Source organism: Pleurodeles waltl, chromosome 7, assembly GCF_031143425.1.
Source record: "Pleurodeles waltl isolate 20211129_DDA chromosome 7, aPleWal1.hap1.20221129, whole genome shotgun sequence".
Lineage (NCBI taxonomy): Eukaryota > Metazoa > Chordata > Amphibia > Caudata > Salamandridae > Pleurodeles > Pleurodeles waltl.
Genome location: NC_090446.1, coordinates 577386527 through 577402165, shown reverse-complemented (window position 1 = coordinate 577402165; position 15639 = coordinate 577386527). Strand labels below are relative to the sequence as shown.

Below are 15639 nucleotides of genomic sequence, written 5' to 3'. Positions count from 1 at the left end.
CCCATCCCAAGACCCTGAAAAGTAGGTGTAAAGTGCACCTACTACCCCCAGAGAGCACAGAAGTAGAAGAACAATTACCAGCAATGCAACAACAGTGGATTTCCGGACCTGAGTACCTGTAAGACAAGGGGACCAAGTCCAATAGTCGCGACAGTGTCGAGAGTGGGCAGGAGCCCAGGAAATGCCAGCTGAGGGTGCAAGGAAGCTGCCACCGGATGGAAGAACCTTGGATTTCTGCAAGAAAGAAGAGAGCCAGGGACTTTCCCTTTGGAAGACGGATGTCCCACGTTGCGAGTAAGCTTTCAGACGTGTTCCCACGCAGAAAGACCACAAACAAGCCTTGCTAGCTGCAAGGGTCACTGTAGAGGTTTTTGGGTGCTGCTGTGGCCCAGGAGGGACCAGGATGTCGCCACTTGGAGGAGGAGACAGAGTGGGGCGCCCAGCAACCCAGCGAGCCCTCACAAAAGCAGGCAGCACCCGCATAAGTAACTGAACAGGCACTTGGAAGAAGAGTGAACCAGAGTCCACGTGAAGTCACAAAAGGGAGTCCCACGACGCCGGAGGACAAATCAGAAGGTTGTGCACTGCAGGAAGGAGTGTCGTGGACCCAGGCTTGGCTGTGCATGAAGGAAATCCTGGAAGAGTGCACAGGAGCCGGAGCAGCTGCAAATCATGCGGTACCCAGCAATGCAGTCTAGCGTGGGGAGGCACCAAACTTACCTCCACCAAACTTGGACTGAAGAGTCACTGGACTGTGGGAGTCACTTGGACAGAGTTGCTGAGTTCCAGGGACCAAGCTCGTCAGGATGAGAGGGGACCCAGAGGACCAGTGAAGCAGTCTTTTGGTGCCTGCGTTAGCAGGGGGAAGATTCCGTCGCCCCACAGGAGATTTCTTCAGAGCTCCTGGTGCAGAGAGGAGGCAGGCTACCCCCAGAGCATGCACCACCTGGAAACAATCGAGAAAGCCGGCAGGATGAGACGATACAAGGTTGCTAGTAGTCGTCTTGCTACTTTGTTGCGGTTTTGCAGGCGTCCTGAGCAGTCAGCGGTCGATCCTTTGGTAGAAGGTGAAGAGGGAGATGCAGAGGAACTCTGATGAGCTCTTGCATTTGTTATCTAAAGAATTCCCCAAAGCAGAGACCCTAAATAGCCAGAAAAGGAGGTTTGGCTACCAAGGAAGGAGGATTGGCTACCAAGAGAGGTAAGAGCCTATTAGAAGGAGCCTCTGACATCACCTGATGGCACTGGCCACTCAGAGAAGTCCAGTGTGCCCCCAACACCTCTGTTTCAAAGATGGCAGAGGTCTGGGACACACTAGAGGGGCTCTGGGCACCTCCAGGTGCAGGTCAGAGGAGTGGTCACTCCCCTTTCCTTTGTCCAGTTTCACGCCAGATCAGGGCTGGGGGATCCCTGAACCGGTGTAGACTGGCTTATGTAGAGATGGGCACCATCTGTGCCCATCAAAGCATTTCCAGAGGCTGGGAAGGCTACTCCTCCCCAGCCCTCACACCTATTTCCAAAGGGAGAGGGTGTTACACCCTCTCTCAGAGGAAGTCCTTTGTTCTGCCTTCCTGGGCCAGGGCTGCCTGGACCCCAGGAGGGCAGAAACCTGTCTGAGGAGTTGGCGGCAGCAGCAGCAGCTGCAGTGGAGACCCCGGAAAGGCAGTTTGGCAGTACCCGGGTTCTGTGCTAGAGACCCAGGGGATCATGGAATTGTCCCCCCAATACCAGAATGGTATTGGGGGGACAATTCCATTATCTTAGACATGTTACATGGCCATGTTCGGAGTTACCATTGTGACGCTATACATAGGTAGTGACCTATGTATAGTGCGAGCGTGTAATGGTGTCCCCGCACTCACAAAGTCCGGGGAATTTGCCCTGAACGATGTGGGGGCACCTTGGCTAGTGCCAGGGTGCCCACACACTAGGTAACTTTGCACCCAACCTTCACCAGGTGAAGGTTAGACATATAGGTGACTTATAAGTTACTTAAGTGCAGTGGTAAATGGCTGTGAAATAAGGTGAATGTTATTTCACGCAGGCTGCACTGGCAGGCCTTTGTAAGAATTGTCAGAGCTCCCTATGGATGGCAAAAGAAATGCTGCAGCCCATAGGGATCTCCTGGAACCCCAATACCCTGGGTACCTCAGTACCATATACTAGGAAATTATATGGGTGTACCAGTATGCCAATGTAAATTGGTAAATTTAGTCACTAGCCTGTTAGTGACAAATTTGGAAAGCAGAGAGAGCATAACCACTGAGGTTCTGGTTAGCAGATAAACAGACATTTGAGGTGAGCAAATCTAGAGTGTCGCTGGTGTTGCAGGGTGCTCCTTACTAGAGCTGCTCTCCACCTAAACTTGGGAACTACCCACAGTTCTCTATTCTTTGTTTGCATAATTTATGCAGCACTCTAACCCTGAAAGGGATTTGTTTTGATATATATATATATATATATATATATATATATATATATATATATATATATATATATATATATATATATATATATATATATATATATATATATATATACACACACACACACACACACATGCATTACATCGCCACTAGGTAGTTATAGTTAGGACCTAGTTTCTACAGAAAAAGTGTTTTTTGTTTTGCTAACAACTTTGGCACCGTTTGATGAATCTTCACCACATTTTCCAAAATAATACAACGCTCACTTCAGCATCTGTCTGGAAAGTTTTGGGGATGATCCATCATGTGGGGGCCAAGAAAAAGAAGAGGTCTCAAAACACTTTCTCCATTCATTGAGATCTGATTTGCTGCCAACACTTCAACAAGGAAGTTTTGGCAGCCATGTTGGGACTTGGCTCTAGCCGAGATCCAGTAAAAAAAGTAAAAAATAAGAAAAGGGGCCAGGGTAGGGACACCCTGACTCCTCAGCTCTGTTGGTGGGGTCCCAGAGAGATGCCCCAGGGCAGAAAAGCATGTTTTGTTTTTTTAATTTGCGGCATACATTGCTGTGGATCAGTTGAAAATTAAACAATAAAAACAAGTGTGGGCACCGCACTTGTTTGTTAATAAGCCCCCAGGTGGGCCTGGTCCTGGGAGCATTGTTATTTTAATGCTGGGGTGGCCCCCTGCTGCCCTGGGGCCCACCCCTCAGCAGGGTGTTAAACAAACATGATTGGGGGCCACGCAGCCCCCTGCTGCATTATGGACCGCCACCTCCTTGGGGCTTAAAACAAATATGAAGGGGGGCACGTGCCCACCTCCCCGCTACCACAGGCACCACACCTACTCGGGGCTTAAAACAAATATGATGGAGGGCACACAGCCCCCCTTGCTGCCGCAGGGACCACCACCTTCCCGGGGCTTAAAAAAAATATGATGGGGGGGCACGCAGTCCCCCACAGTCCTGGGGACTGCCACCTCCCCAGAGCTACAAATAAGTTCAATGAGGAAGTGGATGCCCGGCCCTCCGCACCCCAGGGACCGCCACCTCCCCAGGGTGAACCTAAAACAGTGACAGGGGGCTGTTTCAGACCCCCGCAGCCGCAGAGACCACCATCTCTCAGGTGCTATGCTCATTGAGGAGCCACTGATAGCCCTGGAGACCACCAACCCCCAAAGCCACCTCCTGCTATATCCCGCGATGCCCACCCCTGGAACATAGCTTTTTGCTTGGTGAGAGCTGACACCAAGCTAAAGCAACCAAAGTGCGTTTTCTGCACAAGGGAGCTGTCAAACAGAGTTTTCACCTGTCAGATGAAAGACATTGCTCCCTATTAAAAGCAGCTTCCTGCTTGTGGGAGCAATGCAGGCTCCCACAGGAAGTGGGGAGCCAGCTACGACTATGGAGTCCTTGAGGCTTCCCTTGCGGTCCTGTCACTCTATCTCTCTCTCGCTGTCTTCCATCCCATAATAGGATGAAAGAAAGAGAGTGAGTCATTGCAGTGATCTTTCCAGGGAATTACTACAGTCAGTCGTGGCATAACGGTTAAGGTCACAGACCCTCACACTGAAAGTTGAGGGTTCTAGTTCAGGTGTGTCAGTAGTTATTTCCCTATTTTAATGTATTTTAAACTTTACAAGTTTAAAGTTCATACTGAAAGGTGATCTCACTCTTTTTAATTGACAGTTACATTTTTCTTTTCTATTTGTCCAGAAATATATCATTCTGAGTATATCATTCACCAAAGCCTAAAAACTCCCACTCTCTCTCCCTCTCACTTTCTCTCTCTCTCAATTTCTCTTTTTCAATTTTTCTCCCACTCACACACCCACTCAGACCGTTATGCACTCACTCACAGACCCACTCAGACATTCACTCAACCACTCACAGCCCCACTCAGACCCTCACACACCCACTCAAACACTCACGCACCCACTCATAGACTCACTCAGACTCTCACACACCCAATCACAGACCACAGAAACCCTCAAGCACCCACTCACAAACCCAGACACTGACGCACCCACTAAGACAATGGAGCACCCAATCTCATTCAAAAAGACACTCAAACACCTATTCTCAGACCCACTGACACTCTCACAAACCCACTCACAGACCTACTGAAGCACTCATGCATCCACCCACAGACCCACACCGACACTGACTCACCCACTAAGACACTGATGCACCCACTCTCACACCCAGACACTCTCACAACCATTGACATTGCCAGATACACCCTCTCAAACCTATTCTCACACCCAGAAAGACAGGCCGCAGCCAACTCCTGCTGCGCACAGCGTGGGGTGGGAGGTTAGCGGGATTGGCCATAGGGTTTGGCGGCGTGCAGCGGTGGTTTGTATTAACATATAGTAACACAGATTACTGTATGTTAGAAAAATCATAGAAATTCACTGAAAAAAACAAAGGTTACAAGGACATTATAGTTAGGAAATAGAATTAATAACAATATAGATATTCACATCAATAAAAGTTATAGTTAGGGTCATATTTTAAATGTATGAAACCATAGAAATTCACCTGTTATAGTTAGAGTTATCTCAAATAACTATAATTCGTGCCCTAAGGTAATTATAACTAGCCATGCACTGCTGATTACCCTACAAATTAAGGTACTCATGACATCTTTGATAACATAATTGATAATATCAATGTAATATTTGTGGTAAAATGTTTGACGAAAAAACTGCTTGGTGGGGGTGCGAGCTTTAGTTACCTTAGGACATGATTCATAGTTACTTGAGATAACTATAACTATAACAAGGTGAATTTCTGTGGTTTCTTACATTTAAAATGCAAGCCTAACTATAACTTCCATGTAACCTTTGTTTTTTTAAGTGAATATATATATATATATATATATATATATATATATGTGTGTGTGTGTGTGTATATATACATATTCATTTATATATACATAAAAACACACACACACACACACCTTTTAACCAATAAGCCCTGAACCCTAAAACAATCCTATATATGTATACATATATATTTTAAAAATTACAAATATATGTATATATATATATATACACACACACACACACACGCACACATAAATAAAAAAAGCAATTTACTAACCTTCAATATACTTACATTTCTTACAATTCTCGGTGTAAAAGGCACTTGTTTTAAAGGCATAATCTTTGTAAAAGTTTTGTTGTAAAAGCCTTTCATTGTAAAGGCTTCTTGTTGTTTAGTCTTTGTGATAAAGGCTGTGTGGTGACTGCTTTGTATTACGTCCTCGCGGAGGCATAGAACGGTGTGACATCATTGATATGATGTCATGCTATTCTGTGTCCTCGATGCGGCAGTTGCTGCTCTCTGTGCCCCTTTTCGGAGACGTGTCTTCGCTGCCTATCTGATGCTAATAAACTAAGAAGAAAGAGTACGTGTCTTCGTGAATTCATTCCCCTTCACTTCAATGGCGACGAGGGGGAAATCCACGACGTGCTAATTTGGCTTTCAACGCTATTCGTTCTCCTTCAGGCCGGCTGTTCTACACGGACGCTCCTGTGACTTGGTGAATCTTAATTTTTTTTTTTTCCTGTATGAGTTTTGTGAAGTGTTTATTCACTTGGGGGCACAGAGATTATCAGCACTGTGTGCTTGGCACGCACTATCTGAACAAGCTGAGCTGAGCAAGCGTTTCTTTTCTTGTGAAAGCGTTTCGTTTAGGCTGTTGCCATGGTGCTGACACAGCGCGAGAAGACATTGACACTGCTGTGCTTCCTCGCGTTTGAGCAAATTTGTTTTAATGAGTTATTTTCTCATTTTATTCTTTTTCTTATCGTATTCTGAGGTGACTGCCCAGCGTTTCAGCAGTATCGGAAACATTTAAAACTGACGACGGAAGCTATAGTATAGTATTCTACAAGTACAGCACTTGGCACAGCTGTGTACAAGTTATTTTTTACTGTACATTCATTTACTGCTCCCTTGCACTTATATTTTCTCTGTGATTCTTAAGCAAACATGCAGAATGTCATTCCTCCGGCGCCTTTCCTGCAAGATCCAGGAGATCCACCTCTCGAATGGAAGCTTTGGCTACGGTCGTTTAAAGCATATTTGGGTGCCATTGATGGTCATAAGTTCAGACCAGAGAGAAAAAAAAGTTTATTATATTATCATTTAGGAATCGAAGGACAGAACATTTTTGATCATCTTCCAGTATATGAACTCGCAGAAGATGAGGAGCTAGATGAGTTTGAAATGGCTGTTTCTCAATTGGACAAGTATTTCATTAAAACTAAGAACATTGTTGTCCATCGTTATACATTTTTCACAAGGTCGCAAGGTTCCAGTGAAAGCATTGACACTTTTATTACTGCATTGAAAGTTCTTGCAGCCAAATGTGAGTTTGAGAACTTTACATCGCAACTCATCCGTGATCAGCTGGTTGCCAGGTGTTCTTCAAAAAGAATTCAGGAAAAGTTACTGACTTGCAAAGATCCCTCGTTGGATAAGGCTATTGACATTGCTAAAAGCATTGAATGTTCCATGGAGGATGCCAAGCTATTGGAGGCTTCCATGGCTAGTGCAACTATCTCTAGTGCAGTTGTTAGTACGCAAAATGAAAGCAACATTAAGCGTTTGGAAAGAAAACAGGACAACTCATTTTTAAGAAGTAGAATCAATCAGAAACTCACATGCTACAGATGTGGTTCTTCCACGCACGTATCTTCATTCAAGAATTGCCCAGCTGTACAACAACAGTGCAGAATTTGCAACAAATTGGGACATTTTGCAAGAGTGTGCAGAAGCGCAAAAAAGAATAATATTCGTTGTGTGATTAGTGATGATACAGAGAATGTAGTGGAAGAACAAATGAATGAATATGTGTTTGTAGTTAAAGATTCTACTAATGGTAACAGAGTTGTTGTTGATCCTGACATTGATGTAATAATTGAGGGGAAGAATGTTAAGTTATTGGCAGACACTGGGGCTCGCATAACCATAGTGGCTCAGGAAAAGTACATGGAAAAGTGGTCTTCTAAAACTCTTTACCCTCCAGATGTTTCCACTGTTGCATTTGAGGGTAGCAAAATTGTTTTGATAGGTTATTTCTGGGCCTCGATAACCATTTTTGACAGAACACTGCGTGGTAAGATCTATGTAGCAAAAAAAGGGATCAATGTTCTGGGGTTGCTTCATCAGGCTGAATTCAATCTAGCAATCATACCAGGCCGAGATAAACCTGTGGTTCTAGATGAGGAGGGTTTAAGTCCAGTCAATGTAGTTTCTAATGCAGTAGAGTTATGGCAACATAAATTCACCAAATTATTTCAGGAACGACTCGGCAAGATTACTAACTATTCTCACACGATAAAACTCAAACATAATGCGGTTCCAGTCAAGCATAAGTTGAGGAATGTACCTTTAAGTGTGAGATCTGATTTATCCAAGTTGTTAAAGGAAATGTGTGAACAGGGTGTGATAGAAAAGGTTGAGGCGACTTTGTGGTTATCCTCCATAGTCCTGTCTAAGAAAAAATCAGGTGACTTAAGGATGTGTGTGGACCTGAGAAGTTTGAATGAGGCAATTTGGGTGGATAGTTTTCCTCCCCCGAGAATTGATGATTTGATTACGAAAATTGGCTCCTCTCAGTGGTTCACCAAACTAGATCTAAGGTCAGCTTATCATCAAGTAGATTTAGATGTAGAGTCAAGACATCTTACTGCATTTATTACACCTGATGGTACTTATCAGTTTTGTCGGCTACCTTTCGGCTTAGCCTCAGCGGCTGCAGCTTTTCAGCGTCTTATGTCTGATATGTTTGCAGACAATTCTAATGTAGCAGTTTTCCAAGACGATATTCTTGTGTTTGCTGATGATGAAGCTGAGCATGATAAAGTTTTAGAACAAGTGTTTCACACATTAGAAGACAGAGGTGTAACCCTGAGAAAAGACAAGTGTGTCTTCAAGGTCGATGAAATTGAATATCTTGGCCATGTCTTCTCAAGGTGTGGCATAAAGCCCAAACCAAGTCTAGTTAAAAGTATAATAGAAGCTCCTCCTCCCAAAACCAAGGATCAGCTACTATCATTTCTGGGGCTTTGCGAATTTTATGCCAAATTTCTGAAGAACTTTGCAAAAAACACTGAGTGTTTTAGAAATGTATTAAAGAAACATGTGTTCTTTTGGTCCAATGAATGTAATGACATGTTTGAGCAAATCAAACAAGAAATTGTTAGTGTTCCTGCACTTCAACCGTTTTCAGAAAATAAGAACACCATAATTACAGTGGACGCTTGTGAGTATGGGCTTGGTGCTGTCATATCTCAAGTTTCTAATGATGGGAAGGAAAGTACTGTGGGTTTTGCTTCTAGGACGTCAAGGCAGGTGGAACGTAAGTACTCAGTGATCGAAAAAGAGTTATTAGCCTGTGTCTGGAGTGTTGAAAAATTCAAACAGTATTTATGGGGTAGACAATTTGTATTGAAGACAGATCACAGACCTCTAGTAGAAATTCTTTCTGGTAAAAGGGTGAAACGTTCTACAGCAAGGATCGCAAGGTTATCTGCCAAGCTGTTAGAATTCACGTTTACAGTAGAATACATACCTGGTGGGAAAAACAGGAGGGCGGATTGTTTATCTAGGCTTCCCATTGATGATAATGATGAACAAGAATGGGAAACGGAAATTGAAGAATGTTTCATTGCCTGTGTGTCTGAAAGCACGGTTCCGTTAGATGAAAGTGAGTGGGTGAAAGCAGTACAGGATGACAGGACTCTTTGTGAAGTGATGCGTTTGGTCAAATCAGGTTGGCCCAAGGAGAGGTGTCTACCACCCGAACTACAATCATATTGGAAAGTATATGATGAGCTGTCTATTGAAGGGGATAAATTGGTCAGAGGCAAAAGGTTGGTTCCACCAGAAAGTGTAAGGAGAAGGCTGATTGCGGCTTCCCATGTGGGTCATTTGGGGTCTACAATCACCAAAAGAAAATTAAGATCTGAATTTTGGTGGCCCAAAATGGATACTGAAATTGAAGACTATGTAAAGAGTTGCACAAGATGTTGTACCAGTGACAAGGTGTTGATCACGGAAGGATCGTCTGAGACTTTCGTTCCTTCTCCTGCAAGGGCCTGGCAAAAACTCGGTCTTGACTTTTTAGGTCCCTATTATATTTTGCCCCCAGACATGAGATACTTTGTGGTTATTATCGATCATTTATCCAGGTGGGTGGAGGTTGAACCTGTTAGATTTCCCACTACTCGTCTAGTAATAGAATGTCTTAAAAAGATATTTAGTCGTGAGGGCTTTCCTGAACAGATTCTAACGGACAATGGTGTTCAGTTTGTCTCAGCTGAGATGCTTCAGTTTCTGAAAAAGTGTGGTGTGAAACATATCAGGACACCTCTTTACCATCCACAAAGTAACGGCATGGTTGAACGATTCAATCGAGTGTTGGTAGACTGTATTCAAGCTTCGTATAGAAATCATCTGTCCATTGTTCAAGCTATTAAGGATTTGGTTTGGTCTTATCGCACCACACCTCACTCTGCCACGGGGAAAACTCCTTTTGAACTCATGAGAGGGAGGGTGGCATCTACGGAGTTGTGCCCTTTTTGGATGGTAAAGTTATTCCATGCAGGTGGTGATCTTAAGGAATTGTGGCAGGTTGCTGAGTGTAATTCCAATGTCAGTAGGTTAAAAAGGGGAACCGGTGAAGGCATCAAGGGAAGTAAACTAAAGGTTGGTGATTGGGTGAGAGTAAAAAATCCGGTGCTAGTTAAAAAAGGATTTTCTAAGTTTAAGGATGCGCAGCAAATACGTGATGTGCGAAAGAATGCAGTCAGGCTGGCTGATGGAAGCTGGTGGAACAATTCTCGCATAGCTTTGGATCCTGTTGCACAAGATTATTCTGATGTCTCTATCACTGGCAGTGAATTTACACCAGGCATTAATGGAGAACACAAATGTAGGAAAAGCACCAGAACTTGTCAAACACCAAAGAAGTTTCGAGGTTTTGTTATGTCATAATTTATTTATTTTTGTTGTGTAATTTATCTCTTGCGTTGTTTCATTTATGTCATTTGAATTAATTTTTTTTTTTAAAAAGGGGGAGGATAGATGTGGTGACTGCTTTGTATTACGTCCTCGCAGAGGCATAGAACGGTGTGACATCATTGATATGATGTCACGCTGTTCTGTGTCCTCGATGCGGCAGTTGCTGCTCTCTGTGCCCCTTTTCGGAGACGTGTCTTCACTGCCTATCTGATGCTAATAAACTAAGAAGAAAGAGTATGTGTCTTCGTGAATTAATTCCCCTTCACTTCAGGCTGCTTCCCATTGAGTATATGTACCATACATTTGTAACTTGCTTTCCATAGAATTGTTGTGTTTGGGTGCAGGAGCATCGCCCCCGACAGTAGCAACAGCTGCAAGCCTTTTAATACAAAACCATAATAAACTTCCTTTATTAGCGTTTTGTTTTAAAAGGGGTGGGGCCACGGACTTTGACAAGCATTGAGGGGGAGTGCTGTGCACTCCCCCTAATTGTGCAGGTATGTTTGGCCGGCCGTCTCGGGCTGGCAAAACACACATGCACAGTAGGCTCTCTCCAGCCCGGCACTGTGTTGCTGGGCTGATGAGAGCAGGCACAGGCTCCCAGTCTGCCTGGGAGCCTCCTGGCTTGGCGCTTGTAGCCAATCCTAATGCTACTCTGAGCAGCGTCAGGATTGGCCGCCAGGCAGGCTGGAAGCTTGGTCCTGTAGGTGCGAGGACAGAGCAGCGCGGCGCGGAATTAAGGCACTTTTTTTTACATTATTTTATTCTATTTCTCCCCCTCCACTGCCACGTGCTGCGCCGCCCCGCCCCTTTTTCCTCCCACAAGCCGCCACTGATTTTTCCTGCTGCTGTACATAAACGTCAGAACATGCCACACAGCCTGCTTGCAAGAGAGTTTCATTTAGGGGAGATACAATAGGGAGTTTTCTGATCCACAAAGCTCAACGGAAGCACAGCAACCCAATATTTCTTCAATTATTCGGAATACAAATAAAGGAATCAACAAGTTTGCCGTGGCTGATTTTGGTTTCCATTCTGGCACTGGTTTTCAGCAGACTGCTTTGCACCTGCTCATCCATTTCCTGCTCTGTGTGTGAATCCCTGATGTGGATGGAAAGTGTTGTTTGTTATTTGCTGATGAGATAATTGTGTGATCTCAAATCTATAATTGTTTTTTTGTGTTACAGGCAGAGGGGGCCGGTGATCTGGAGGCAGCCAGGACCATGAGACGTAAATCCCGTCGGTTCTCCATCCTCAGCATCAGTCTATGGGTGGGCACTTTGATCTTTCTGCCCCTCTTTCTTGGCTTTCTCTCCTATGTTGTTGCACAGGCCGAGTGAGGTCGGTGCCATGAGAGCTGATCAGCACCCCCTTTGTGGATGCCTGCGGAGGCCCTGGACATGTCACGGTGGAGTACCCCTGTTCTCATCTCTTTTCCACTAATGTCTCCAAACCCTTGCATGTCAGAAAGGCATCTTGAGCTCTCTTGGCTTTGGAAGTGTTCCAGCTTCTCTGCAGTAACTCTTTCCTCCTGGCACCCTCTGTTGGCTATTGACGCCTTGCAGCACTTTTGCCTGGGCCGGTGGATGTTATCCACGCTTCACAAAACCCATGCTTGTTTGGATGTGTTGGCAAGAGAGCAGGACCCACAGTGCCAGGACTCCCAGGAGGACCAAACTTTTGCAGATCCGACTTATTTGCAGGATTGGCCATCGGAGCCTGCAGTGACTACCTCAAACCAGATGCAACTTCCAGCCATTTCATGCCATGGAAGGGCAAAAGATTTTCCTCACATGCAAGCCTAGTACTCCATCTGCCCCAGGCCTACAAAAGAGTTACATACCAGACTTGGGAATCAAGGCCTATGTATAATCTGAACCACAGACAGTCTTAAACATGGCCACACACCCATCTAGCCCAATATACGCAAGACCAACATTAGACTTCCGAGGAGACAGGATCTGGACCAACGCTGTGACATTTTGGCTTTGCTGGAGACCGATATCCAGATGTGTCTCAAGCAGGCAGAACAGAACGCTGCAGTCACAGAACTTCATCCAGTTTGAGAGACATTTGGAAGGAACTGTTGGGTTTTTGAAGGAATTGACTAAAAAGCAAGTGGCTGTATGGAGTGAGATGCAAAGGATAAAACCTAAACACGACCAAATGGTAACAGTTCACCAAACAGATTACCCGGCCCTTCCAAAATCGGAACTGCTAGCCACCAAATGTAGGCCACAGAAGGGTGAATAATTCCTTGTGTCGTGGGATACCTGCTCATATATTTGCTCACTCAGTGGCTCTTTTTCAGTTTACAGTGTATAGTTTTTAATATATTTATTTTGTTTCATTATAAAAAACTGTGCTTTGTCGCATTTTTTTTCGAAAGACCGTAGTAAAACGTACATTGTTATGAAATCAGTGTCTGTCTCAAAGGTCGCTGTGGAGGCGTGGCGCTTTACGTTCGGAATGAGCTAGGGACAATATTTAACTTATTTCCGGTTCACGTTAAAAATGCCTGGAAGAGACAAGTTGGTTTTGCTGGGCCACCTACACGAGCTATGGGCGGAGGGAGGGGGCGGTGGGTGTGATAGTTTTAGCAAAGAGAGTCGTTATTGTCTATTAAATCAAACACAATATGTTTTTGTACGACTGGCATTCGGACCTCACCTATTTGAAAGTGCTTTCATAAGGGATAATGAAGAAAAGAGTTTTGGTGAAATAAAATATTTGTCTAAGATCACACACATTTTAAAAGGAGAAAAGGCGATTTTCCGGGTTTTCTGGTTTCACCTTGTACACATCAGCCACTAAGTGGGTATATTTTTGTCTTTCCTCGTTTTCTGTTAGTGTTTTTACCTCTGCGCATTTTTCTGCAGTTTTTATAGAGCGTGAATTTGACCTGACACCAGTTAAATTACACAAGGTCACATTCATTTTTTTATAGACAGGGAGAGATCAAGTTACTTGCCCAGAATCACAGGATGTTCAGCCAACAGTAGGACTCAAACCTCATTCTCTTGTTTCAAAATCAGAAGCTATGACTATACCAACACATCCTGGTTAGAAGGAGGGTGGCAGCAGGAGCCACATGAAATATTAGCTTGTTATAGGCTCGAGGTTCCAACAGGACTTTGAGCAGTGCTTAATTTGTAAATTAAGAGGTGCCGGTGCTCAAAGCCCTTCTCTTAAACACGAGACTGCTGTAATTAAATCTGCCAGCACTGAATACTGAGACAGCGTAATACTGAAGCCATCTCGGGCCTCTTCAATCCATTTACGGCCACCCCTGCCCCTTTAGCTCATCCTGCAACTTTCTACTTTCTCCCTTTGTGACCCTTTTTAGTTTTTACTTCTTCTGTCTTTCACATATGTGTCTTTTGCTCGCAGCAAATGCTTGAGGCAGAAGAATAAGCCCCGGCCCTCAAAAATAAGTGCCGGTGCTCAGCACCGGAAACAACAAGCACAAATTAAGCACTGACTTTGAGCAGAGCCAGAGCCATGCTTCAGACTTAAGCCTGGCTCGAGCTTGAGTGGGTTGCCCAGCCCTCTCAATCAGCAGGCATCTAAAGCCTGTTGACGGGAAGAGCCTTGAATATTTCTGGCATGTAATCATGCAACAAACATCATATGTGAAATATAACAGTTTCTTCATAATTTGAAAAAAGTGCATTTCTTTAACATGACAAAGCCTTTCACCTTAGTACTTTAGATTATATCACCCCACTGAGAACAATTTATTATGTGATCGTTTTTAAACATGAATTTAGAAACAGTCATTCCTCCCCGACCTCATCTAAACTAAACAACTAAAAGACCAGTCAGTTGTCAAGTAGCTTAGATTCTTATTATAAATGCAGGAAATGTATAGTTCTTTTAAAAAATCAGACACAAAAGCCTTTTGTACAGAGCACAGATTTATGGTGCTGTTGTATAATATAAAGAAGAAAAAGAAGACACTGTAAATTAAAATATGTGTATAGGCACACACAATTTGGCCAGAGGACCGAAAGTGGGATAGAGGCCAGGTTTTCTGGTTTCACTTTATGCAATTTAGCCACTAGACGGGTTTAGTTTTCGTTCCTGTTTTACATCAAAGATTGGTGTTTTGCCTTTAATTCCTGATGCATCAGTGCAGAGCGTGGGTGGCATATAGAAGACACATGAAGCTTCTTTTAGGCTTTGGGATCCACGAGGACCTTGAACTGAGCCACTGGCTCAGACCTGGCTCCAGCATTCAGTTGTTCACTCACCTCTAATAGGCAAAATAAAGTGTGTGGTATGCGGTTTTGGTGCCGAAGTGGCAGGGTCGGAGTGGCCTATAGGGAGATTGGGCAGGGCCAGAAGGGCCGGAAAGAGTTTTCAGAGTACTAGCGACAAAGGGGCTTAGTCCTCACCCACATGTTGATTCCTCTAAGTATAGCATTTGATGGGAGTTGTGTGCTCCGACTGTAAAGAGTACTTGTGTTGCACTTTTGGGCCTGTAGAAAAATGTATACCCAGAATGCCCAGGACTGAGTTGGTTATGCAGGCAAGCCAATGATCATGGCTAAAGGCCTGACATTTTTATTATGGAATGTTATGATAAAGTATGTGTGCCCTGCATAATTACTGTGCAAAGCATATATTAACATCAATCTGTTCAAGGGTGGATTGTTATAACTCTATATAAAATCCTGGAGAAGAGGTTTTGTTACATGGAATGTCACAGGTTATGCTAGCAGGCAAGGGTTTTGGTGTTAGTTATGCCCTATAACCAACCATGGGTTGAGAAAATTTGTTCAGTGAGAAGTCTTTTTAGGAATTCTAAAGAGAGCGAGTATTTTGATTAGCTGACTGTAATTTTGTATACCTTTGTGTGCCTAATGTTTCCTTGTGAGAAAGCTTACCCTTAAAACAGTAGGCCTGGTTTGTTTATGGTGACAAGCTGTAGGTATGATTGGTGCACTGGAAAAAGTTATGTCCGATGCAATAAGCATGATCTACTTATTATAAAAAGGCATGACAAAGGCAGAAGGTCTAGCTTATTTATTATGAACAACATCTTTAAAAGCCAGAAGGTCCTAAAATTGGGTTATCACGTCATCACAAGCTATAGATAGGTATTTTGTTACATGTAATTTCACAGATTACCTAGTGAGCAAATGTTTTGGTGTTGGCCACACACTCTGACAA

At 43.9% G+C, this 15639-nt stretch overlaps 1 protein-coding gene across 1 annotated transcript in view; it reads left to right on the top strand.

The window, feature by feature from the left end:
* Positions 1-12882, top strand: part of TMEM265 (transmembrane protein 265) — a 36779-nt gene extending 23897 nt beyond the window's left edge. Inside the window, exon 3 of the mRNA XM_069244390.1 lies at positions 11652-12882. Within this exon, the coding sequence (XP_069100491.1) occupies positions 11652-11804 (153 nt within the window). The 3' untranslated portion in view covers positions 11805-12882. The remainder of the gene's footprint in view (positions 1-11651) is intronic.
* Positions 12883-15639: the final 2757 nt, after the last annotated feature.